This window comes from Coffea arabica, chromosome 6e (genome assembly GCF_036785885.1).
Source record: "Coffea arabica cultivar ET-39 chromosome 6e, Coffea Arabica ET-39 HiFi, whole genome shotgun sequence".
NCBI classification, from domain to species: domain Eukaryota; kingdom Viridiplantae; phylum Streptophyta; class Magnoliopsida; order Gentianales; family Rubiaceae; genus Coffea; species Coffea arabica.
The window spans coordinates 46,023,458-46,050,515 of NC_092321.1; the positions used below are offsets into that span (position 1 = coordinate 46,023,458).

A 27,058-nucleotide genomic window follows, 5' to 3' on the forward strand; every position below is an offset into this window, starting at 1 on the left:
ATCGGCGGGACGCCTGCCTAGCTCGCGCCAGGACTCAAAACACAAATCTAATAAAACTATATACACCAAAAGAGTACTATTTACAATATATTCAATTCCAAAAGGGTATTTACATCCTCAAAAGGAGTTATCGAGACTACTATAGAACCAAGAGCAAAAGTAGACCCGAAGACGGGTTCTTTATACAGATCACCAAAGTAAAAGAAATATCTTAGTTGTCCAACCATTACAAACCAAATCTAACTACACTAGTGATAGCGCAAAAAGGGTTTCCCCGCATCGTCCCCTGTTAAGGAAAACAAAGGAAAAGAGGTAAGTTAAATGCTTAGTAAGTAAACGGGGGTAAAAGCGTAAATTTCACATTAAGATAAACAACTATTTCACAAAAATGTCAAGTCAAGTGCAAAATTAACAATACAAATGAAGGATACAGGTTGGCTCCAAAGCCACGTCATTTGCCATGTGTGACCTCCTGCCGACCCTCCGTCGACCACACTTAAGGTCCGTAGAACTCCACTTGTACACCCACCTAACACCTTATCACCCTCACTGGCCAGTCACCTCACAAAATTGCTCGAGCGAACGAAATTGAGCTTGGTTCACAAGTTCGGTTCACAAACTTGGTTCACATTCTCGGCGAACCGGATTCACAAACTTGGTGACCTCAGACTAGATTGGACTGGCTTCGACCAAGCCCCGGCTGGCTCGAATAGTCTATCTAGATCGGAAGATCAACCCTAACTTACAAACGTCACCCCGAGCTACAAGCTCAAGGGGTTCAAACCCAAAATAATTCATTTAGACATGTCATGTATAAATATGCATGTAAACTAGGGTTTAGGTCGAGTGCGATGAAGTACACCCTCGCCTAGGTACCCTTTCATTCACCTCAAAACATATAAGCAAGTCATATACAAAAACGGCCCGAATACTTACTCAAAGAACAAAGATAGCAAAAGTACGAAAATCGCGTCGCAAAGGATAGCTAGTAGGCCCCACCGGCTCTGTCTAGCTCACCACCGTCTGAAATAAAAGATTGCATCACAGTATATCACAAATGGCTACTAACATGCCTAAAACAAGCAAAACGGCAAAATTGGCACATGCATGTGCGGAATCGGCAAACGGAAACGGAAATGGCAGCATAACCGTTTTGGTGTCAAAAACTGTTTTGAACACAATCAAAGCTATGACTGTCGGATCAAAGTACATGAGGTACCGTTGTGAAGCTAAGAGGAAGGGCTACAATTTTCATGAAGATACCTTAATCTAGATCTGAATGGTAGCAGGTCGAAATTATGGAAAACAGTACCAGAAGTTTGCACTTTAGGGTGACGGACAGGGTCTGTTTCCCGAACCATAACTCACAGCTCGCAAATCCGAATCAATAAATTCCAAAGGATTTAGAAATCTATGTCATAATGCTAAAACTTTTATGTTTTGGCTGAAACCTGAATCAATACAGAGAAGGGTGAAAAATGGGTCCAAAATTCCTGTCAGAACTGTCCAAATTCAAAGGCAGTTCTGACAACCGATCTTGTTTTGGTTATAACTAGAGCTACGGAACTCGGATTTGGACGTACTTTAACTGTTTCGAAGCTAAAACCAAGATCTACATTTCTTATGAAGGGGTCAACACCCAGTTCGCACGTTATCCAGGCGAACCGAGCATGGTCAGAGGCTAAATCCAAAAGTGTAACACAATCCAGTGTTCAAAATAGATGCAAGTGTTTTGACTATAACTCGGGCTACACTGATCCATTTGACCTGAAATTTTGTAGACACATTAAGGTCTTCAGAAGCTACAACTTTCATGTTTTGAGAAACCTCTGAATCCACACGTAGCATAAATAAAAATAGTACCCAAGTTCGGATTTGTGGACTGCCCTGTTTCAGTTTTGCCGGTTTCGAACGTCGCAGCCGCACAGTCCGTTTCTATGGTTCTAATACAAGCTTTCTAGCCAAACTCATACCAAACAATACTACCTATACCAGATTCTAAAAGACCTACCAATGGTCCGAAATTTCTTCCCCAAATTACCACAAAAATTACCAAACACCAACCACAATCTAGAATCCAATTTCATTAGTTTTTCACTCACTTCAAAACCCTAACCAAGCTAAACTAACTTCCATTTATATTAGGGTTTCATAACCAAACCTGATTTTATTAAGAATTCACCATTCAAATGAGATAATCACACCAAAAGTCCCATTATCAAGTTTAATCACCAACCCAATCAACTAAGAAAACCTATAACAAGAAGCCCTAATTTCTCTTGGTTTGACCGAAATTTCAGCAGCAAAATATCACCAAGATGAACCATTAAACTCTATATAATCACCATCTATATTATATAAGATCATAAAAACAACAAAAGCATCACTTTTCATAGATTCAAGACTTAAGCACCAAACTTTAACTTCCAAGAGAGATGACTTACCTTCTAGTTGCAAGTTCTTAGGTTGATCTTCCAAAACTCAAGCCCCAAGTTAATCTTCCAAGATCCAAACTCAAGGTTGATGAACACAAATGCAAGAAACAAAAGCTTTTCTCTCTTTTTTTCTTTCTCTCCCTCTCGGCTCTCTCTCTCTTTCTTTTCCTTTGGTTTGTTTTATTTTTTGCCTTATGATTATCTTACAAATCCTATGGTATAATATAGTCAAAGCTTATGGAAGATATTTTCTACTACCACCAATCACATAAAAGCTCCCAATTTGCTCTCAAGCCCTTACACCTTCAACTTTGCATTTGATCCACTCTTGCCCTTAAACATTTGGAACTCTTTCAATTTACTCCATAGGTTATAAACTTAATCTAGTCCAAAACATGTAATCACACTTAATTGCTACACTAATCACTTTCCTTTCTTAATCACCTATACTTAATCATACCTTAACTCACATAAAAGTAACTAAACAACAATATTTTTGTCATAGGCAAAATTAGGGTTTTAAACCCAACTTAGAATTCTAACAAATCATAACACTAGAAATTTTTTCTAGTTTAGGGTTTTCCTAACTTCTAAACTCACTTAACCTATATAAAATGGATCAAATCCTATACTTACCCGCACGAAAACACACACTAGCATAACTCACTTTAACCACCACTCGAACTTAGGTTTAGTACAAAAACTAGGGTTTCAATCCTAACCTCAACTCAGGGTTTTCTAATTAACCCTAAAATCCCTAATTTTACCGCACAAATAATGAATATCACCTAATATCAAACTTGATAACTGACCGGGGTCTCACAGGTTTGATCTTCTTCAGTTCAGCAATCAATGGAGGTATTGTTCACTTGCTTTCTCAATATATCCATTTGTTATACTTCATGCCAAACACCTTTTGAATCTTTGCTATCACTGTAGTCTGGTCACTTCGTGTAATAGGTTTTAATTTTCTTCACCACGTAATTTTATTTAGAATAAAATTTCATCATCTTAGTATACAAATAAAATGAATTGCTCTGAGTTACATCCACCTAATGAAGCTGAGAAAATCCATGAGAAAAAATGAAAGAAATAAAAAAAAAGAGAGAAGTTTGTTGCTCCTATGCCAGAACAAAAGGAAGCTCAACGAAAGAAAAATAGAGACGCATATCACAGAAGAAAGTTAAACAAACTCTTGTCGATGCGTCTTTCTAGAAAATTTGAACAACTATCCAAACCATCAGATTCTAAAGTCCCTATTACAACAGCTACTACTGACAACTATGGTCATGGTATGTGTATATTTCAAAGTCTTTGGTTCCTTACTTATTTGTGCTTCTTCTACATTTCTCCGTGTACCTGTTCAACATCCAATTAGTTTGTGAATTTGTTATTCCTCATCATAGTCTAGAAACCTCTTTAATGTGCAGATTCTACTGCTAAAAATTTGGACAAATGCAATCAATGGTTCCCATGCACAGAGATACTAATGCCACAGTTAACTAACCAACATCAGCCTCACATCTATACATTAGGTCAATTTTCTTTACTCTTTTTAAGATGTCCTTCTATATATACTCTGTGAAACCCCGAAATTTTACTTGTCTTTATAAACCTTATGTGAACTCACTTACCTTTGATTCTTGGTTGCCTTAATGGTTGAAATTGGGTCAAGAGAGTGAATTTTGTTTCATAATCTCAAGTTGTTAGAAAATCTAGAAATTTTCGCAGGAGGCTCTGCACAGCTTTGGAAAATTGGCTATAACTTCGTATAGGAAAGTCGGAATTGAGTTCCGTTTATTGCGTTTGAAACTAGGCTCATAGCTCTTCCTACGGTGTAAAATTCAGAGTTTGATTCAATCTCTATAAATTTCAGAAAATTGGCAAAGTTGACTGAAAATTCTGCCATGCACAAGTAACAAGAGGAATGTTGTAGTAGCTTATGGCTCAATTTGGACCAACTTATGAACTGAATCTCTTTAAGGTGTCTTGTAAAGATTATTAGTATTTGAAGTCTAGTTTTTAACAGGTCAAGTTGTATGAATTTTTGATATTTATAACTCAAGTTATGATTTTCCTAAAGGAAGGGCATAAGTTAGGGGGTTTTGTGCATACTAGGGTTTTTGGTGTGTTTTTGGTGCATTTTGACCGTGTGATCACTTGGTGAGGTATGTGTACTCAATTTCGTGGTTAAGAGTGAGTTTTAGATAAGAAAAAGTGTGTGATTAGAAGTGATAATAATAAGTGAGTGAACGATAAGTAAGAACACAAGTACGCGCAAGTTAAGGAAAAACGGCTTGAACCGACGTGCACCGTTTACTACCGATTGAGTGCACCACTTGAACACTACTTTATTACCTTAATCTCCTTGTTATTAATTGAGCAAAATCAGCCCTAAAATATCTCCTAAAGCAGCCAAAATTTTGGACTAAAGAAAAGGGAGAAAAGAAAAAAAATAAGAAGTCATCTTGAGTTGACACTTGTTGGCAATCCATGGAACTTTGACCAAATGATTTTCCTTCCTTCTTATCTTTCTTATTGGCTCATTTTTCTTCATTTTCCTTCATGTTGGCTGAAATTCTTGGAGAGAAAAACAAGAGAGGAGAAACTTTCCATGTCCACCTTGATCTTGCTTGTTTGAGTTGGAACCAAAAATCTAAACCGATTAAACTTCTCTTTTGGTGGTTGGAAAGCTTTGTATGGTAAAAGTTTTGAAAGAAAGGGGTGTGGTTTTCACTTACAAACAATTATTGGAAGGTATCATGGCTGCCTATCCTTTTCTCTTCCTTAATCTTGTTTAAATTTGGATAGAAACTCATATTCTTGGCTTATGATGGTTAATTAGTTGGTTTTGAATTATATGTTGAAATGTTTGGATAGGGTTTGATATTTTTAGTTGTGATTATTGTATTTATCTAGTATATGATGTTGATAAGCTTGGATAGGGATTTGGGGTAGTGATTTAAGACTTAAATGTGAATATCACGCATTGAATCATCAAATTCCAGAAATTTGAGACCAATCTGTCCTGTTACTGACCTATATGTTCGTCCATGTTAGAGGCCGAATCAAACTTAGATCAAAACATGAAAGTTGTAGGGAATGGAGTTATATAGTTTCCTATAAAATTTCAGCTCAATCGGATCACTGTAGCTTGTGAAATGATAAAATTACCCCTGACTGCCAAATGCTCTATTGTGCAGACAGTGTTCTGTTTTCTCTGAGATTGCACATTTTGACCTTGAAAATGAACGAATTGGCTGTCGATGCCTTCATAAGACTTGTAGTTCTCTGTCTTGGCTTCGAAACAGCATAAAGTGTACCCCAGTCCAATAAGCATAGCTTCAGTTGTGATCGAAATGCCAAGAGACGTCAAACCTGCTGTTTCGTTATTTGTCTTTAAAATTCGTTTCCGGTCGCATTGCTAGAATTGTCTTGTAATTGAATGACATTGAGCCTAGTGAAAGGCTATTGTGTTAAGATTATTTATGTGTGACTTTGGGGCTGAATTGAGAAAAATAATGAAGCCTTAAATGGCCGAAAAATAGCTAAATACAAAGGGCATGCTGCCCAAATTTTCACTCGAGAGCTAGTTGGATGTACTCGCGACTTGAGCGAAAGGTTTTAAGGTTGTTCATGTTTTTAAGACCAACTGCTACCTTTTTACTCCAACATCACATTGTTATTTCTTTGTACTAGTAGTTAACTTGACTAGGCACACGACTTGTAGTCAAGTCTCATTTGTACATTCCGTTTCCTGGGTTTGTGGATGGGGAAACCATAATTGTTTTACCTTGATTGTTGTTAGGACGTGACGGTGATCAAAGCCATCCTTTGGGAGAAAACTTTTGAAGTTATCTTTGCTTGAACTGGTGAGTGTACCACTCCCCTGATTTGTTGCTTAACTAGTTTATTTGTACTTGAAATATGTGACTTGAATGACTATGAACTCTGTTTATTCTGAATGAGACGAGGGTGTACTTTATCACACTCGTTCTCTTGCCTGTGTGATTGTTTACTGTGTGAATTTGAATCTGTTATCTGTGTCTGTTCTGACGTCGTTTGGGGGCTTGTATCCAACGACCCTTCTATGACCTCTGAACTCAAATCCTATGGCTAGTTACTCAAGTCAAGCCGGCAAGAGCCTAGTCGATTAGATAATGAGCCACGGTAGTCAATTTCTGGAAAATCTTTGGGTATTGGAGACTCTGGATTTCCGGTATACTCGAGTATTACCACCTCTGTTCTGTGTGTGGTGTTCAGGCCTAGCAAGGGGTATGTTAGGTGGACGGAATTTGATGTCAAGTGGGGTCTCCGGTCATGTTTGTTTCTTCGAACGTTTCTCTTGAGAGCCACCTGTATCCTTTCTGTTTGAGGTGTTTGTTCATTTCCTTATTTGGTGTGCATATGTGACTGATTGAAAGTGAAGTTCCATGATTCTTGACTACTAATACTTTTGATACCTCATTGAGCATAAACTCACCCCCTTCCCGTTACTTTTTATTTTCCTTACAGGGAACAACATTTTGATCCGTGATTTTGAAGAAAGGAGTAGAGCGAGTTATAGTTATGTTTTTTATTAAGCTCCTCTGTATTAGTAAACCCTAATTTGTGCTGGATAATTAGGGATATCCGAGCTTGTATTGCTAGTTGATATGTTGAAGTTGTCAATGTATGTATATAAGTGTTTAAACATGTCTCTTCAATTTATGTGGTTGAAATAGTACGTTTTTATGGTTCTGGTGAACTTTCTTGTATCCGTTGGGGAAATCGAGCGAGTGCGAAACTTGAACGAGGAAGAAAAAATTTGACCGGATTCTGATGTGGCCGCAGTCCTTTGCACTTTTCGTTGGAGCGTTTACTCATTCGTTTAGCGTATTGTCGTTTCCAATAGTTCGTATTCTTAAAGTTCTTTTGCAAGTCATGTAGGGTTTACGTATGTTTCGGATCCGTAATCCTAGCGAGAGTTAGGCAGGTGGTCCGCCAACCCTTTGGTTCGCCTTAGAGGAAGGCGGGGCCATCACATACTCACTTCTTGTTCATGGTATATTTTAGTTGCAAAACTTCACACAAGTGCACGTACTCAAACTTCTGATGCATATGTCAAGAAACCTGATTCTTCTTAGCCTCAGCTACTTGCATCCAACTGTCACTATGCCAATGGTAAACTTGAACAAAATACTACTCTGCATCACCATTATACCACTTTCCAATATAATGCTCTCATCCTCACAATTGCAATGTTCAACTTCTTTTTTCCATCTTTTAGCTTTTATCTAGCTCTCTACCTTACAATTTCTTTATGTCATTCCTCAACCACTCAACTTCGGATGTGTTCTACTGCTCTGACCTTGGATACATGTAAAGATCACTCTCAGTGTCCACAAGTTCCATCACCTAATAATAGCAACCAACGCCATCACGGTAAACTCCTAATAGTTATCCATCTTAACAACAACAACAATTGTCTATTTCTTCCTTTTGCTGTGTGATCAATTGTCTATTTCTTTCCATGTGATAGACAATGAATCTCATGTAAGTCACACTACAGCAAAATTAAAGGATGGTGTCTCTTGCTTCTCCACGTATAAACAAGGTCTTGGCTCTTTCTTATTTTTATATGGTTGTTACTACCTCTATAACAACAACCATATCAACCATATATTTTTCCCAATTTATATGGTTAGTAGTTTAGGCACCAAGCAAAACCATATCTGCTCAGACTACAATCCCTTACATGATACAGGGGTGCGGCTACTTCAAATAAGCTGTTGTTTAACGTGCGTAGCTATCGATGGACGTAAATATCTATTTTGCAATTTATAATCCTCTATCAGATTCTTCTTACTCATACATTATCACTTGTCTTATGCTAACAGCTGACTCATTCCTATGTATGAACTGCTACAAATTCCTTGTAGAAACCAATGAACAGACTTCTAGTACTTCATATTTCAGCAATCTTATACACATTGTTTTTCTATTCAATTATATTAGATTTCTTTAGACATATTATCTATTTGCTATGTTATTGACTCAATGGATTTACCTTTGTACAACTCTCATTACTTGTACAACAATTCCAAACCACTCAACGTTCTTCAGGATCTACTACTAAGAGAAGTGGAGGTACAAATTCAAGCTCTGTTATCACCCTTCATTTTTTTTAATGCTCATCATATCATTACTTTATCTATCACCATTCATAATGGTTTACTAACAAATACATAGGCAAAAGAAAATCAATGCTGAAAAGGACTCAAGACCTTCATAAGGGAAATAGGAAAACAAGAGGTATTGTGACCATACTACATCATCTCTCACAAACCTTGTTCTCAATTTTTACTCTTATATTCACTAATCACTATTTCACTAATCAATTTTTACTCTTATATTGTGACCTTGATGGAATCGAAGCATTAGAATTCATCAGCAACATGCCAGACATATTGCCTTTGAAACCGCATTGCAATTGCTATGGAGCAAAAAAATTCCATTTTGAAACAGCCAATTTCTATTGTTCTGATGGCCAAATAGTTCTCCAAGAAAACAAACTTCTAAATATTTTCACAGAACTATATACCGATCATTATGATGAAACTCTTTCTTTCAAAACATATGTTAGAACATACAACAACATGTTTGCCTTCAGCACTTTTGGTGTACATTATGATAGATCCCTTTGCAAAAGAACTAAATATATTTACATATTCAAGGTCCAGGGGCAGACCCATCACTTCATCAAGGTTCTTATTCCGTATAGAGGTTCTGGTCATTATCTACAACTGTATTTCCATGATACAAATCATGCGTTAGAAAATAGACTAGCTATATGATAAAAGTTAATATAGATTATAGTAAAGAAAATTATGGATGTCATGAGGTCCAACCCCTATGCCTGTTTTCTTTGGAGCTTAAGAAATGTTCCAAATCTTGACTCATATCAAATAGTGTTGAAATCACATTCACAGAATAATCAAAGAGTCTTCAATCAACCAAGCACTTCCCCAGTTGCAGCCTTATGGGTAGAGGGAGAAGATTCTGGTCAAGGTTATACATGGCACATCCAAATCTATATGAAGGAAGGTAAGGATCATCTCATGCAATACTATTATGGATGCTATGATTCATTACAATTTCCACTGCTATTTGCACTTGGAGAAACTGGATGGCATCCTAGTATAAAAGAGCAAGCATAGAAAATCCAAAGAAGAGAAAAAGATCTAATAAAAAGGCTAGGTGCACTGCTGTTCTTGCTAATTACAAATCTACATAGGAACTAATACAAGCAGAAGAACAAGGTATACCCAAAATTATTTTTGTTGATTATATTTTTCACTACATAGCTGTTCACAATACTTTAGTCACATTTCATAGCTTGTGCTACAACTTCTAATGATCTTGAAAACAACAAAGAATTCATATTGATGCGTGAATACTACGCTTATAAGTTACAAATGCGAAAAAATATACTCCATATATACTTAATACTAGCAAACTACTCCAGCAATATGTGATCGACATATATATAAAGATAGAAACGTAGTAAGAGTTAATAAGAGTTAATAAGAGTTAGTACTACTATAATGGACACTGTAATAGCAGGACATTACTAGGGATCAAAAGTAGGCCAATGAGTTATCCTTCCAACTTCATTTATAGGTGGTCTGCTTGACATGAGAAGAAGATAAGTCGATGCTATGGCCCTTGTGCAAAAATTTGGTAAACCAGATCTATTCATTACCATCACATGCAGCCCTTCATGGCCTAAGATCAAAGAACATATGCTTTCTTTAGATGAAAGTCACAATAGACCAGACTTATTAGCTCTGGTTTTTCATGCTAAACTTGATCTTCTGAGCAAGAATTATTCAAGAAAAAGATATTTGGGTTGTTGGCTATACTTAAGTAGTTGAGTTCCAAAAATATGGTTTGCCCCACACCCATTTTCTCATAATCCTGAAACCATGCTCAAAACTTTACACCACAGAATCTTATGACAAAATTGTTAGTGCAGAGATCCCTAACAAAATAGCAAATTGATACTAATTCAATATGGTTCGAAAACACATGATTCATGGTCCTTGCAGAGCATGAAATCCAGATAATGTCTGTATGCAAGGAAATAAAAAAAAATGCAGGAATAATTACCCAAAGCTATTTGCTGACGCAACTTTCACGGATACAATGCATACCCTACTTACCATCGGTGAAAGGATGGACAGAAAATAATGGTTTGTGGTCATAAGTTGGATAACATATGGGTTGTTCTTTACAACACATACCTGCTAGCAAAATTTGATTGCAATATAACTGTAGAAATATGCTCCACGGTGAAGGCTATCAAATACATATACAAGTATATATACAAAGGTCATGACAAAATCCACTTTAGAGTTAATTCAGATACCTCCATTAAATCAGCTTCAAATATCTAACCACTGGCAGTTGATGAAATAAAGGAATTTCAGCCAGCTAGATGGGTGTGTGCAGTGGAAGCAATTTGGAGAATATACAAGTTTTAGCCCACTGAAATGCACTCTTCTATGATTCATCTGAAACTCCACTTACAAAACTGCCAGCCTATGAACGTCACAGCTGATCCAGACCTGCGAGAGGTAGTTAGAAACAAGTAGGCCAAGAGAACTATGTTCTCTTTTACATGAATTCAGTAGACAGACTAGCTCAAGATCTCAAATGCACATACAGAGAATTTCCAGAACATTTTGTTTGGCATCCCGAAAAGAAGGATTGGGAACTTAGAAAACAAAAAGACTCTATTGGCAAAATCGTCACGGCAAGCATAGCAGAGAGAGAATGTTACTTTCTTAGGCTACTTCTAACACATGTTAAAGGTCCAAGATCATTTGATGTTCTTTAGACAGTTAATGGAACGTAAGTCAAGACTTTTCGTGAGACTGCTATTTTCAGAGGTTATTTCGAATCAGACACGTCACAGAAGCAATGCCTTGAAGAAGCCAGTTCATACCAGATGCCATATACATTAAGAAGGCTATTTGCAGCTCTACAGGTATATTTTCCTCCATCCGATGCTAGGCACTTATGGGAAAAATTTGAACACTCTTTATCAAAAGATTTCATGAGAATACCAGAATTATTGGCTGACCAAATAGTCTACAAAGTATTGGAACAGATAAACAATTTTCTGCAATCAATGGGAAAGGACATCAACTCATACACTTTGCTTCTAAATTCTCTGAATTTTAATAATTTGGACATGAGTACCAAAGACACAATAGTGTCACACAATCTGACCTCCAAGCAATTAATCAGTTAAACTCTAATCAGAAAATAGCTTTTGAAATCATTATCAATGCAGCGTTCACAAAAAAAAGGATGTTTTTTTATTGATGGCCCAGGGGGAATAGGGAAAACTTTTCTATATATGGCACTCCTACCTAAAGTGAGGTCCAAAGGATTCATAGCACTTGCTATAGCATCCTGTGAAGTAGCAACTTTGATATTACCTAGTGGACAAATGGCTCACTCAAGATTCAACATACCACTTGATATAACAAAGAATAAATAATACAAAATTAGCAAACAGAGTTCATCAGCAAAGATTCTATAATCAGTCAATCTCATAATTTGGGATGAAGCTCCAATGACAAACAAAACTTCAATAGAACCTATTGATAGATTACTCCAGGACCTAATGGATTTGAATGATTTATTTGGATCAAAGGTTATTGTCTTTGGAGGAGATTTTTGTCAGGTATTACCAATTGTTACTAGGGGCACAAAATTAGAATTTATTGATGCCAGCATAGTAAAGTCATACATATGGCCACAGCTCCATAAACCTTATCTCACAAAATATATGAGAGCAAGAAATGATCCTCGGTTCATTGAGTATCCACTCTATATTGGGAATGGAGCCAAGCCCCTTATCAGGAACAACTTTATTCAGATACATGCATCAATGCCAATAAGATATACAAATGATGAGGATTCAACCACAAAACTCAGCAAAGTAGTATTTCTAGATTTAATAGTATTTTGTCATGATGATTTCTCAGCTATAAATCATGTTATACTTGCAATAAAGAATGAATTTGTCGATGAGATTAATCAAAAGCTGATACACCATTTACCTGGATAGCTCCAAGAGTATATCATTCGAGACAAGTGTATTAACAACTCCGAACAAACGATCATGGAGGACTTTATAAACAGCCTAACGCCGAATAGATTTCCCTCTCACAAGTTACTTCTAAAGCCAAACCACTCAATTATGTTGCTTAGAAACATTGATCCTCCCCAAGGACTATGCAATGGAACAAGACTCATCTGTAAATCTTTAAAGTCAAATATTATACATGTAGTAATAAGTTGCGGAGAATTCATTAGCAAAGAAGTCCTTCACAAAATCTGCTTCAGAGTAGATAGTAAACTAAACTTGCTAGCATCTTTTAAATGAATCTAGTTTCCTATTCGACTCTGCTTCGCGATGACCATCAACAAAGCTCAAGGCCAAACATTAGATTTTGTAGGAATATACTTATGCAAACCAGTATTTTCACATGGGTAGGTATATGTAGCAATGTCAAGAGCAAAGAATAGGAACTCAATAAAAATCCTGATTAAGCCACCTATATTCAGTAGTCAACAAGACTCAATCACAAAATGTAGTTTATAGAGAAGTATTAGATTTAGCATACAAATGACTTACTCACTCACATGCATAGCATTGACTACCATATTGCCACCATTTTGTTCTGACATTTCTATTGAAAAACCACTACTATCAAAAGCACGAAAGGAAAATCATTGAATTTGCTAAGATCATCCCTGGACTTTGAGATTGGACAGCAATAGTTCAAGTCCTGGACAAACAAAAAGTACTACTATCAAAAGCACAAAACTGTTATTAGAAGCTCACACTTATTGATCACCAGGTAAGTGCACTAATAAACTTTTCCAAACAGTTATGACAACTTAAGATTTATTCACACATTGAATAAAACCAAATCTTTTGTACAGGGGCATTACAATGGAAGCTATGATATATAAATCAGATATAGAATTCCTCCGCAATCACTTCCACCTCTATGAGCATTACATGCCATCTAATGCAAGAGTTGAATACACTTCAATGGAGTATCGCACACATGAGAATAAGTGCACTTGGTACATTGACAATTCCACTATTATTTAGGCACTGGATGAACCAAATCCTCCAGAAATTCCTCCTGTGTTCAGATTCACGCATTTCAGAAGATTCCTCCAATATATTGATAATACCTCAGATATAGATAATATGCAGAACTCAAGTACAACTACCTAACATTTGGAAGCTTACCGATTACTTTGTCATTCATGAATGTCAAAACAGATGTGCTTGGAATTGTTGCAGAAGTCCATCCTCGGAATTCATAGAGCCACTACCCCAACTGGATAAATTGTGATCATAGACAAGAGGTAACTAACATTGTTAACCAGCTAATCACTCCATACAAATTACAACAAACTAATATATAAATACTTATAAAAAATAGCTTATAAATAGCAAATCAACTATGTTGTAGTTTTATGCCAGTCATTTTAACTTTCTGGGGTGAACACGAGATAGATGAAGGACAAGCAATTGCAAATATAATTCAATCAATGTCACTCATTGTTGCACTTCAAGTAAAGGTGTCATCATATCAAAGTAAGTGTACTACAAAACACTACAATTCTATTATTCATACTTGACTAAGTCTTGGAATCTTAATATTGTTTTGAAACACAAAACATTGCAGTTCTAAATCTTTCAACAAAGTTTCGATCAAGCATTTTAGTCAACCCCCCAATACAATAGGGTGCAATGCTGAAACAGTGGTAAAAACTTCCTCCAATATAACCGCAATAAGTTCCGCTATAACAATACTCCGATAACATTTCAGTGACTAACATTCCACCTCCATGCACTAGGGCTCTAGAAAATAGAGCACAGATCAACGAGCTCATAATGCAGAGAGCATATCATGACTGAGCAAAGCTACTACCAGAACCTATGGAAAACGAGCTCTACACCATCGAGATCTTCCTAAAATTCCTAACTCATTCACTTATTCACAAATCCAATTGCTAGATTCATTAACTTACCTATCGAATTAACAGTTAAGAATATAATTTCGTACTGGAAAAAGGCTTACTGGATCCGAGGAAGCCCACGATTTCTTGACAGAAGCCAGCGATTATAGTACAATGCCTACTCACATTGTCACAAATCGTTCAAGGCAAAACCCCTATGGAAGATTATCTGCACTTCCTGCAACAGGCATGTTAATATTGTTTCAAGGTAATAACCACAACAGCAATCTCAAAAACGACTTGCACATTCGCCACTACACTAATCATTAGTAACAACTACAAGAGTAGATTGACTATAAAGCTTGCCAACTACTCTAGAACCCTCACACTCGATCTATATGACAATGATGCACTACAACTGCTGCCATTCACACTACTGCATATTTAGGTACTTGAAGACAAGGTCAATATATATCTCTCACAAGAACTTATGAACTTCCACTTAAACACTAACTCGCATACATTTTATAAACTAATATTCCAACCCAAATATTGCAGCACCAGCTCAACCACACTGCTATCGAACAAGCTATCAAGAGCACCATTATCACATGTTTTGTCAAAAAAATGGCTGCAACTCTGGCATTTGGCAATCCTAACAATTACACAACTATAATAGCACATAAAGCAAGTGATGTAGAGATGATACCAATCACTTCTTCCAGAAATCCACCTTCAACTCTCATTTCTTCTACAAATCCAGCTTTAACTCCAGAAACCATTGGACTCAACCACCAGTTCAAAAGGGATAGACACTATAGCTCAGACTTGTGCAAGAATCACAAGTTTCGATAGCAGCTTGTTCACGGCACTCAAGATCACAGAAAGTCCAACTAAGATACAACGCACTAGCATAACTGACATGGAGCAATATAGCATAATATCTTCATCCATACTTTTGGCGATCCTTTTGAACATCTAATGATCTACTATCCTCATCTATGTACATAAGTTGTCATCCTGGTTTTCTAAAACCCTAAAGTACAGGATCAATCCACAACGCTCTCAACTGCAGTTGTAATGATTCTTTCTGTAATGATGCTTTTGAACATCTTATGTGCCATTAACACAACTTTGGCACTATTTTTTGAATATCAATATATAATTACCCTCTGAACTTTCAACAACACTATGTAATCATCCTTCTAAACATATTGTTGCCATCAACGAATGCCCAACTCTATTTTTTGAATATCAAGTATATAGTTAATGTGTGAATATCAAGTATATAATTAGTGGCCGAACACCAAATGTATGTGTTTCTATAACCTAAAGTTCCAACTTGTTAAGATACTCATAATACTTACTGTTGGTTCTTTGCTACACAAATATCTATGTTATATTCAAACAACAAAATTACAAACCGCTAAAACTCTAGAACCACCAAATGAGAAAATCGAACATCTCAAATACTGAAACAAATTACGAGCCACACAACAACTACTAAAATATCTTCAAACAATGACAAATACAGTACAAATGATAAAAAGAGAAAAAACAAAATAAATGCTAAAAACATAGAAACACTAGACCATTGCACTTTCAATAGTTTTCTTCTCTTCTTTGGCTTCCACTTGCATACGACGAGCAGTTATCTGAAGAAATGAAAATTCTCCAATATCTCCCAAAACTTCTTCCAGTATGGCAATCTTTCAAAATTTCCAATAGAATCTCTTCAACAGATCATATATCTCATTCCACAGCAAAATATTATTTGCGAAAGCTCTATTACAACCATTCAAAGCCTCGTTATCTCCATTACATCCAAGTAGACTTCCAACAACACGAGCTAATGACAATCAATTGAACATAACTTCAACATCTGGATGTAGATCATGTAATACTCCAAAACGATTATGGCTATACTGCATTTCTAAATAATGATATGATACCATGACAAAAAGTCATCCATACACCATGCTTATATACAATGGACAAAAACCTTATCCATGTCATGCCAAAAACTACAAGTACATATAGCTGAATGCCCTTACATTGTACAAAGAAAAAAATAAAACCATTCACTATACACACGTGAACTTCTTTTCACAAAAACCAATGCACAAACAAAACTACATGCAGCTGGACTGACTAAGATTGAATGCTCAAAAGAACAAAACCATTCACTATACGCACATGAACTCTTAAATTATAAATAATAAAATAGCTAATTCACAACTATTTCCACATATTCAACTTCTTTTATTACTCAATCCATAGTACAGAAAAACAACATAACGACACTTCATTTATTCAAAATAAAAACATAAAGAGTACAAATGAAATCACTAAGTACAATACAAGCCAAAACCTAAAGCAACACTGAAATCACTAAATGCATTATTACACACAACATTCCTCTTGTTCAAACTACAAATGTGAATCTTACACCCCCAAATTACAATGAGCAATACAGACTTAATTACATTTCCTTGTTCATCATGGCTACTGCCACTATCAAAGGAAGGCAGATGTGGCAGAAATAGAAGCTCCTCCGCTACATCAAACTTGATCCTTGAAGCAATGAGATCCAACATTGGCAAATTCCCCCCGCTACATAACCCACTACCCAAAACGTACCCCTACTCGCAATCCTTATAAAGAACTCTAAACAAATCACAAATCTCATTCTTCAACATAATATAAGTCACTTGAAATTGAGCTACAAGTTCAGCAAGTCAATTTAGATCAGAATTTCCCATAGGATAAGCACCGCCAACACCAATACTGAGCCTGCTGAACTCCTCCTTCAACTCTGGACATTGATCTTGAACTGTTGGAATCCTCCGATCATTATGTGCCATTTATTCACTTGCAAACAAAAATAAACCAAGTGAGCCTCAATGCACAATGAAAACTACATGAACCACTACACACTTATACTCTGCATCTCACTTTCAAACAAATATGAACTATGCACATGTGAACTGCAAAAAACATCCCCTGTTGCCAGATAACTTGAAACCAGCAACAAAAAAAAATAAACTCCTATCCACGTGCAATTACTATGAACACGTGAACCCAACAACAAATTAAAAATAAAAAAAATTAGCATACTAATTGTTATTGATGATGACTAATAATAAGAAAAATTATTGATAATAACTGATAATTACCGATATTAACAAAATAATTACTAATAATTACTCATAGTTATTGATACTTATTAATGTCAACAAAAAATTAATACACTTATTACTACTAATAATATTAAAATATTAATGAATACCACCATTAAAATATTACTATGATTAAATAATGCCACACTAAAAATATACCACTATTAAAATATAAAGAAACCAAATAACCATCTGATTCTACGATCAATTTAATTATCTAAATAAAATTTACTGCATGTGCCATTTCAATATATAGCTTGCCTCAATAAAGCTACTATTCTTAAAGGAACCAAAAATGATATATATTTTGTGTCCATAACATACTGCATTTATATCCTAACATCTATAAAAACCAAAAATGATATATACTATGATTTTAAAAAATACTAATATGATTCTTCAAAAAATACTACTGCAATTTCCAAAAATTACCCCTAAAAAAATACTACTACATTCTTAAATGACCACCAATGATTATAGGGTCACTGTTACTAATAATAAATTATTATTCAACATAGAAATTACTACTGAAAACCACCACTATAATTAAATAAATACCACTATAAAAATTACACTATAACCTTTTTAAAATACTCCCCTCCACTATAGGTTTAATGTTACTAATAATAAATTATTAATCAACACAAAAATTACTACTAAAAACCACCATTATAATTAGATAAATGCCACTATAAAAATCGCCACTATAACCCTTTAAAAATACTCACCTCTAAAATAAATTAAATAAACAAATGCTATTGAAATAAACATTATAATTAAATAAAATTTTAAAAAATTAAACAAATAATTTACTGCTATAAATTAGACAAATGCTGTTGAAAAAATCAACATTGTAATTAAATAAATTATTGCTAATAAAAATTTTTACTGCTATATTTCCTAAAAAAATACCTAAAAGATATTTTTTTAAAATATTTAAACAAACCGGCCTGGCACCCGCAAATGGCACGGGATATTCCCCCTAGTAGTTTTTTTTTTTTTTTTGATAAGATAGACCTACAATTATTCTATGCTACAGGGAGTGGGGGACCTGAAGAGGTTAAGAAGAAACCGGAGGGGACTGAGCCACCTACCGGTCCAAACGAGTGCACTACGCACTCGTCTAGAAGCCATTTAAAGTGGCTTGTCACATTTTGTGGCCAATGATAGGAGGCAGGGTTTGATCCCTTGACCTCCCACCCTACCAACTTTGGTGGTGACCACTGAGCTAAGCTCAGTGGTTCCCCCTAGTAGTTACTATAACAGAAACATTTGCTACTCGTAAGGAAAGAGTTACGATTGGTGCATCAACTTGCCACCTATTCTCCATGTGCAATCGATGACATATGGAAAGCGCTCCACTGGTACTAACATACATATGTAAATTGTGGACAAAGATACGTTAACTCGGGATAATGCTTAATCATCAAGAGAATAAATTAGCCACTAAGGATGTATAATGTGATTTGCTTTTTCTTTTCAAAAGACTGTCATGTGATGTTTATTCCTATTTAACTTTAATAGTAGCTTTCGAGGCACACTTAATGTGTGATAGTAATTAAAAAATTACTTACATGATTTTTTGAATATATTTGTTGAAACCAATTTCATGAGATTTGATTTTGTATTTTGATAATAGTATGTAGAAAGTTCACCAAAATAAAGTATATGAAATAAATAGTTCGTTAACAACCCATAAATATAATTGGCAGTAAAATATATAAAAGTTTATTAAATAAATTGAAAAGTAGAATAATTATATTAGATGTCACTTGTATAAAAAATGATAGTGGATAATTATTGAGGATAGTTTAGGAAGATCATATAGTGCCAAAAGCACCAAAACCTCCACTCTCTTTATATATAATACAGATAACCCCGCATAGAAAAATAAAATAAATAACTTTCAAACCATCTCAGGATCTATTTGCAATAAATATAAATTGTTCAAAATCATACACCTCTAGTCAAGGATCAATGCGCAAATGTCAACTAATGTGGCATTGGCTTGTTTTATAAGCCCAAACAGTGATAGACTTGTCCACAGTTAGGCCCAATTAAACTACAATAGAGACTTGTACATATTTATGGCTCCCGTGCCATAAGCTTGCTTGTTAATTTATGCTTAATAAGCCCAATTAAATCAATCATCATCTTAAGCTGTATAATTTATTGGGTTTGGCTAATCGGTATCAATGAACACCTGTAAGGGTGTTAATATTTTACAAGATTGTAGTCAATGTAAAAACATATCCAAATATAAGAGGAATAGTAAATGTGAATATGTGCAATTGTGAATTCACATGATAAATTAGAGAAATTTAAATGTGCAAACAAGTGTTTATTCTGCATCCATTAAAAAAATTCCTACTTAGTTAATCTGGAATAAAAAATTTTTTTACAATTCTGTTATCCAAAGTTTGGAAATAGAAATCACAAATTATGGTAAAGAAAAAGTGCTTTGAGTCACTCAAGATGCACAACAGAACGGTAAGACTCACTTCCGGATCCTTATCCACAATTGAGATCCTGTAGCTCTTAGCCTCTTACTAAAAAAGGCAAAACAAAAAGGACAAAAGCAATCCTACCGTTTCGATAAAAAAAAAAATCCCAGATTTACTTCTTTATTCCTCTAGATAAGCGGTAAGAATGAAAAGGAAGTGAATTAGAAGAAAACAAAGTAATGGAAAGATGAGGTGTCTTTTCAGTTTTCACTTGTAAATATTACATTTCTCGTCGATGGAAATGTGAAGAAATGTGATATCCGACGTGGATCTAAGGAAGCGGTGGCGAAGAGCTTAGCAAACAAGTAGCACATTCGCTCAAAATTTGGGACAGCCAATATGAACCATAAATTATCCCTTTCTTTATGAAGTGATGGCCCATGTTTTCATGCAACAAATCAGGGCTTTTTGATGGGGATGTGCTGGCTTGTTCCTTTTCTTGCATATTATCTGCCTTCAAGAAGTAAACAATATATATATAGATATATATATATATAGATATATATATATATATATATGCTGCAATGTTTATGTGTAATTTAGAAACAAGTACATTGAAATAATGGGGTAGTTGCCTCCGCTACAAGCATGAAACATTGGGAAGCTTTGCTTTTAATAGAAAGCAAGCCAATGGCCAAAGCAACTCATGGGAAGTTTTCTTTTGTTTCCATAGCCGATCTGAAATTATTCCGATTCCCCAATAAAATGCTGTATATGGACACTAAATGAAAATGATTCCAAGGAAGAACTTGAATTGAGTTTATGCATTATGAAACAGGCATGGGAAAATAATAACAAAAAATTAAAAAAAATAAAGGGAACTATAAAGCAACAGATACGATATCGGTTATATCTCCTTATTAGTCTCGTGATGATGTCCTTACCGTATTTGTTATATCTCCTTATTAGTCTCGTGATGATGTCCATTTACAACATAAAGTTGAATGAACAAACGAACTTTACTGAAATGATTATAGCTATATCGTCCTTAAAGTTTAGGCACTCCAGCAATGTAATTATAGAGTTAGTTCCAGTGACAACAGATATAGTCTTTAATGCTTCTAAATTTGACTGATATGTTCCCAAAAGACCAAAAGTTTTAGGAAAACTAATCTAATAACGTTTTTAATTTTGACAAAGCATTGGACCTTTTGAAGAAATTTGGCGAATTATTAATAGTGATAGACTTGTGAATGCTAATTAGGATACTAAAATTAAAACATAAAATAATCTACACAAATCACTTTCCACTTTAATGAAGAAAAGTCAAGTATACTTTAAAATTTTGCAAATTGATTTTAAGAGTTAAATGCTTTCCTTAAACTACCTAGGGAATCCACAAAACCATTTCAATTGTTCACTTTTGATCCATCATCTATTTCAAGTGTCAAAATTGATACCTTAACAATAAAAAGTGTTAAAGTTTGAGTTAATTTGTCCATCTCCACTGTTAAAACTAATACACATAAGATTAAAATTCAACGGATCCGATGGGGGAAATGGGGTGAAGGATCAACCTTTGATGCTTTTCATTATTGAGGGGCCAATTTATGATTTTAAATAAATGAGAGGTCAACAGTTGGCAAATAAAATAATTTACGAGCTCCTTACTAATTTACCTTTTTTTCTTTTGTAAGTGAGAAGATTTGAACCCATAATCTCTTACTTTACTTACAACTCCTCTCACTTTATCACCTAACCCAACCCAACCCAACCCAACCCTCTCCCTATGAATTTACCTTTAAAAAGGAAAAAAAAAAGGAGATCCATATGGTGATTCAAATATGTGACCTATTGGTTATAAGTAAAGCGTATTACTAGTTAGGTTGTGCTTTGTTGTCCCCCTATGAATTTACCTTGCCGATATCAATGTTTACATTACTTGTCATGTGATTACATAAATTTAGTAAGTTATTATTTTTCTGGTTGAAATTGAGAACAACTAGGACCCAATTTCGTAAATTTTCAATTTCTTTGTGTGAATTGGAAAAATCAGAACAAAACTATTCTTTTTCTCCCCTAAGATTTTAGGGACTATTTTGGTACAGTACCCAAATTTTAGGGACTGATATTGCATTTCTCCATTAAACACAGTTAAAATATTAGAGAAGAGAGCTTGATGGACTGTTCCCAAATCCGATAAGGTACTCAATTATTGTACAAGCTGAAGTGTGTGGACTCCAAAAGCAAGAGAAATCGTGTCAATTGGGGATTCAATGAAGGAAGAAGAGAATATTCCTGTGGCAGCACTCCCAGAAATTCTGGGCTATGAATGAATAACTGAAGGAAATTTAAGAACTAAGTTTCGTTTGACAGAAGTACAAGCATTGAGCATTATACACAAAAAATAAGTGAATAAAAGAAACTATAACCATCACATCATACATATTTGTATCTGTATTTGTCTGAGTCTTTTGCTAATTTTTGACATGGTGATAGGAATATACCCTACGCATCAGGTGAGCGAAGAATTCGTCTTTCCCCTAGAATTTTGACAACACTGAGAATTATTGAATGCATATGATCCCTACAAGGATGTCACCACTTGGTCCTTCCTTTTTTTTAACCCTTTGATTCTAAAGTTCGGAATACAACATTTGGAAAAAGAAGTATTTCGACAGATTTTGAAAAAAAAATTGGTTTTGTTTAGATTGCTATTTTTTAGTAAAATATTTTCCATTTTCTGGTAATATTTCTTTTACTAATTTCCAATTGCATTTTTTTGCCTCACACACATCATACCTTAAAAGAGTTTCACAATATATTTTTTTTCAAAAACTCTCCAAAATATGCTATTGGACACAATTGGGGGAAAAAATGCTTGGAATCTTTCTTAAACACGTTTCATATTTTTGTCTCATATCACCGTATCAAAAGAACTGCTGAAATAAAATCTTTTTATATGCAATTCAATCCAAATGGACTCAACAGATTCTTTTTTTCCCCCTTTCTGTTTTCTTTTTGCCATGGAGAATAATTAAGTTCAAAGTGCTACACAAAACATCACATGTTAGAACCCGAAAATGGGGCAGACAACTGTCATTCTTGTAGTCCAAGCTTGGAACTTGAAAAGACTACTATGTTGAAATCCAAAAATTTGCTGTAATTATTCAAACAAGCAATCCATAAAAACCAACTACATATAATTGTTCATACATCAATCACTACAGAAACTCAAAGAATAGCAGAAATGTACAACAGAGATAACTCTTCAAGAGGATTTTCAAGAAGTAATCTATCATCAATGAACTAAAATGCTGTCTAAGATGTCCTAAAAATAACAAATCTGTACAAGACTACGTGTTACTCCAATTCAAACCGTCATGGACCATAACTTTTTGAACTAACTATCGTTACTACCAGTGGAAGAGAAGATCAGACTAATCAATTACAGTTGCAGATTGATTAAAATAAACAGTCTGCAATCTGCACTTTCTGTTATGCCGATGATTAATTATTCTTCAGTAGTGAAATCAGTAATATTCCACAAGGAATCCAAGTCAGACATATTGGGATCAACTGAGATGCCTTCAAGATCTTTCATGCACTTGTCACTTTCGACATTTATCTTGGATACAACAGATGATATTTCAGGTGCCATATCATTACTAATTCCAGTATCTTGCGAAGGGCTGACCATGGAGTTGGTAGAGGAGAATTGTTCCATTTTGCACTGCTTCCCGGGGTCCGAAATTCCTTGCTGGTTTGGGGCCGAAAGAGTACTGGAATTAGCTTGATGATCAGGAGTAGCTTTGAAGCCTGAGAATGACGAGTAGCTTTCATTCTGGTAACCGTGAAAGTTTGCAGCAGGAACTGAAATTGGGGGGCAGAAAAAGGAGCTTGGATCATGGTTACTAGAACCAGCTTCATAGGAAGTTTTGAAAGCATAGTTGTAGGAGGGCATTAGGAAGGTGTTAAGGTCTTGTTGCATTTGTAACGTAGAATTATTCAAGTTTGTGGAAAAGTAGGAGGGAAGGGTTCCATGATCTGATGATTTTCCTGAAGAAGTTGTTGCACCTTTGAATTCTTGATCTTCCTCGTGCGAAAAGCTTGAAATACCAGGTCTATTACTGGAGTTCGGGATGTCCATTAATGGTGGGAGTGATGAAGGGCTATCAAGAAGATGATCCAGAAAAGAATCAGCCCTTGTAAGATCTCTCAATGGACTTCTTCTGATTCCTACATTCTTGTGAAATACTCTACACACAACCCACTCATCCTGCATTAATAAATAATAATTGCCACAGAAAAGGGTCAAATAATTGTGGAATCTTTCATCCTTCTCAGCAACAAAAAAGCTAGCTAAAAATTGAAGGATAAACAATGAAAATAAGGAAAAAATAAATTAAACAAAAAGCCTATAACTTTTCAAGATAGAGAAAAGCAACCTACCTTTGCTCCTTTAGGGAAGTTGTAATAAGAAAATCTGCCTTCAAGTCTATATTCATGCATGACCCAATTAGTCTTTTCCCCTTTAGGAGCTCTTCCTCTGTAGAAAACAAGGGTCTTCTTCATTCCAACAAGGCAACCTTTTCCCTTGTAGATCTCCTTATCTTTTCCAGTAGCCTTCCAATAACCTGATCCTGTTGCTCTATTAGTTCTCATCCCTGTTGGGTACTTCCTATCCCTCTGGCAGAAGAAGAAGTGTTCTTTTTCTCCCATCTTAGCTTTCTCTGATTCCCCAAAAAAAAACAAAATAAATAAATAAAAAAGCACCTTATTGGTTAGTATCGGAAAAGAAGATCCAAGAGAATAATAATATTTCATCAAGAGGAATCAAGAAAAGCTTACTTGGTAAATCCCAGGGTTCGCACTTGTTCATATCGACTTCTGCAATAGCTATAGCACCGAAATTCTTGTCCACCACTTTTTTAGTTAAATAGTGAGTTATGATCTCTTCATCAGTGGGATGAAATCTAAAACCCGGTGGCAAATCCATGAGATCATCTTCTTCATTTAGCACAACTGGAACTCCTTCCATATCTGGTCTAATGCGGATGCAGCAGAATAAAGCCCTCTAATTTGCTTGTTTAACTAGTTCAAAAACTAGCAAATAATGCAATCCTTGGGACAAGAAATATTTTATATACACAAAAAAATGAATAAGAAGAACCTCTGCTGTATTTATCTATTTAATGGAGATTGTTTTCAAGGAGGCAAATGAGAAACTAGAGCAAAGGCAAGAGGAATATCTTATATAGAAAGAAGGCTTCAAACTTGGGACTCTGAAGATCCGTAAGATGCAAGGAATTTCTAAAGGAAGCCTCGTGGTTCTTGTCCTTTTTAAGCATTTTTTAATCAGTGTTTTCTACTGTGTATTTTCGTTGGCATACTATGCACAACTGAAACGTTTGACAACGGATGTGAAACCAAGAAATGGTAAAAGCCACATAAAAAGTACTAATTGAAAAGCCAAAAAGAATAAAATATTACACAACTTACTCTAGTTTTGTCATAATTATACAAATATCCTTACTTTTTAGATTGTAATAATATTGCAGTAATATCCTTTGTCAATATTAAGCATTTTTTGAACACTTTTCTTTTGAGAAGAAGAGGAAGAGCAGGCCCCTTTTGGACTGCAAGTTTTTTAAGTTTGCACAGAAAAATATATTTTATCAATATATGAAATAAAAAAAAAATATGTACAAAGAAATTCTCTGCGAAAACTCGTAAGCAAAATTCAAGGAGATCTTTGCAATATTAACAAACTTTCAAGGAGGTCAAAGTAATTAATGTACTTTAAACGGGAAAAAATGTAAAATTGCATTCTAGGCTGGAAGGTAGGAAATTGACGGGGCCTCGAGTCTAATCCCATTAAAGTATATTATCTGGATAAACCTAATTTTCCAGCAACTTTAAGCTCTTTTTCCGTCTCTATTAAATTTATCAAGAAACTATACAGAAAGTCTCTGTTCAACGCTTTCAAGTGTTATTTATGGATGAAGTTAATGCATCTTTTTCACTGGAAGAATTATGGATCGGAAGTCGTTTTCTTCCAGCGGCTTAGCTTATATTCTTCCAAACGAACTCGATTATTATATCAAAATACAGGCAGCAGAATCAGTGCTAATCTCTTTTTTAATGTTGCCCTTTCTTTTTAATAAAAAGTTGGGCAAATCTTTTGTATTCGCTTTACTCGGCTTAAAAGTAGTTTAATCTATAAAAACATTCTTGTTTTCTAATCTTCTGAGTCATTCTATAAACATTTTAGTACACGTATGTGACTGTAAACTGTTTACATCAAATTTAAAAGTGGTTAATTTTTGGTAAAATAATAAATTATAGATTAATCCAAACTCAGAACATTTTACTCTCAAATATTCCACTTTCAAATCTGTTTGCTCTATCATAGTTCTTTTTTTTTTTTTTTTTTTTTGGTGAATTAAATATGGAATCAATCCATGATAACAAAGAATTTATATTTGTCTCCCTTTTTTTTTTTTTTTTTTTTTGTGGGGGGGGGGGGGGAGGTATTTGTGTGACTCGGTAAGAATGTATAGAATATTTGTCAAATGAAGAAATGAAAATAATGCTTTTCTAATCAAGAGAATGTTTCCTCACTAGTCACAACAGCCTTCATATGCTTGTATATTAGGCAGCCAATAGAATATAAGACCAGTCTAATCTTGAAGCTGCGTCCGAAATTACTAGGAAATTTTCATGATCAGATCATACACTATACTCGCACGTATTGATTGCTTTCTCTGAAATTTGAACTTCTTAATCGAATAATTACTGCGCAATTTTTGAAAAACTCATTCTCCCCTCCTCTTTTAAAATTCCTCAAGCGTAAACTTCTTCCTTCTAGCTTTCAATTTGAAACAGTCCTATATCAGATCTGTTTGCTAAAATCATGCACAGATTATCTATTTGACGGTAGTGATCAATCTGAATAGAA

At 34.9% G+C, this 27,058-nt stretch overlaps 1 protein-coding gene across 1 annotated transcript; it reads right to left on the minus strand.

Annotated features, from left to right (window-relative positions):
• Positions 1–23,239: 23,239 nt before the first annotated feature.
• LOC113726913 (NAC domain-containing protein 92) lies at positions 23,240–25,370 on the minus strand. The gene is made up of 3 exons (XM_027250830.2): positions 24,949–25,370; positions 24,550–24,830; positions 23,240–24,376 (listed from the first exon to the last, which is right to left on the minus strand). Exons 1-3 carry the CDS (start codon positions 25,136–25,138, stop codon positions 23,612–23,614), a joined length of 1,236 nt encoding a protein of 411 aa, XP_027106631.1. The 5' UTR covers positions 25,139–25,370; the 3' UTR covers positions 23,240–23,611.
• Between the last annotated feature and the right edge of the window lie 1,688 nt (positions 25,371–27,058).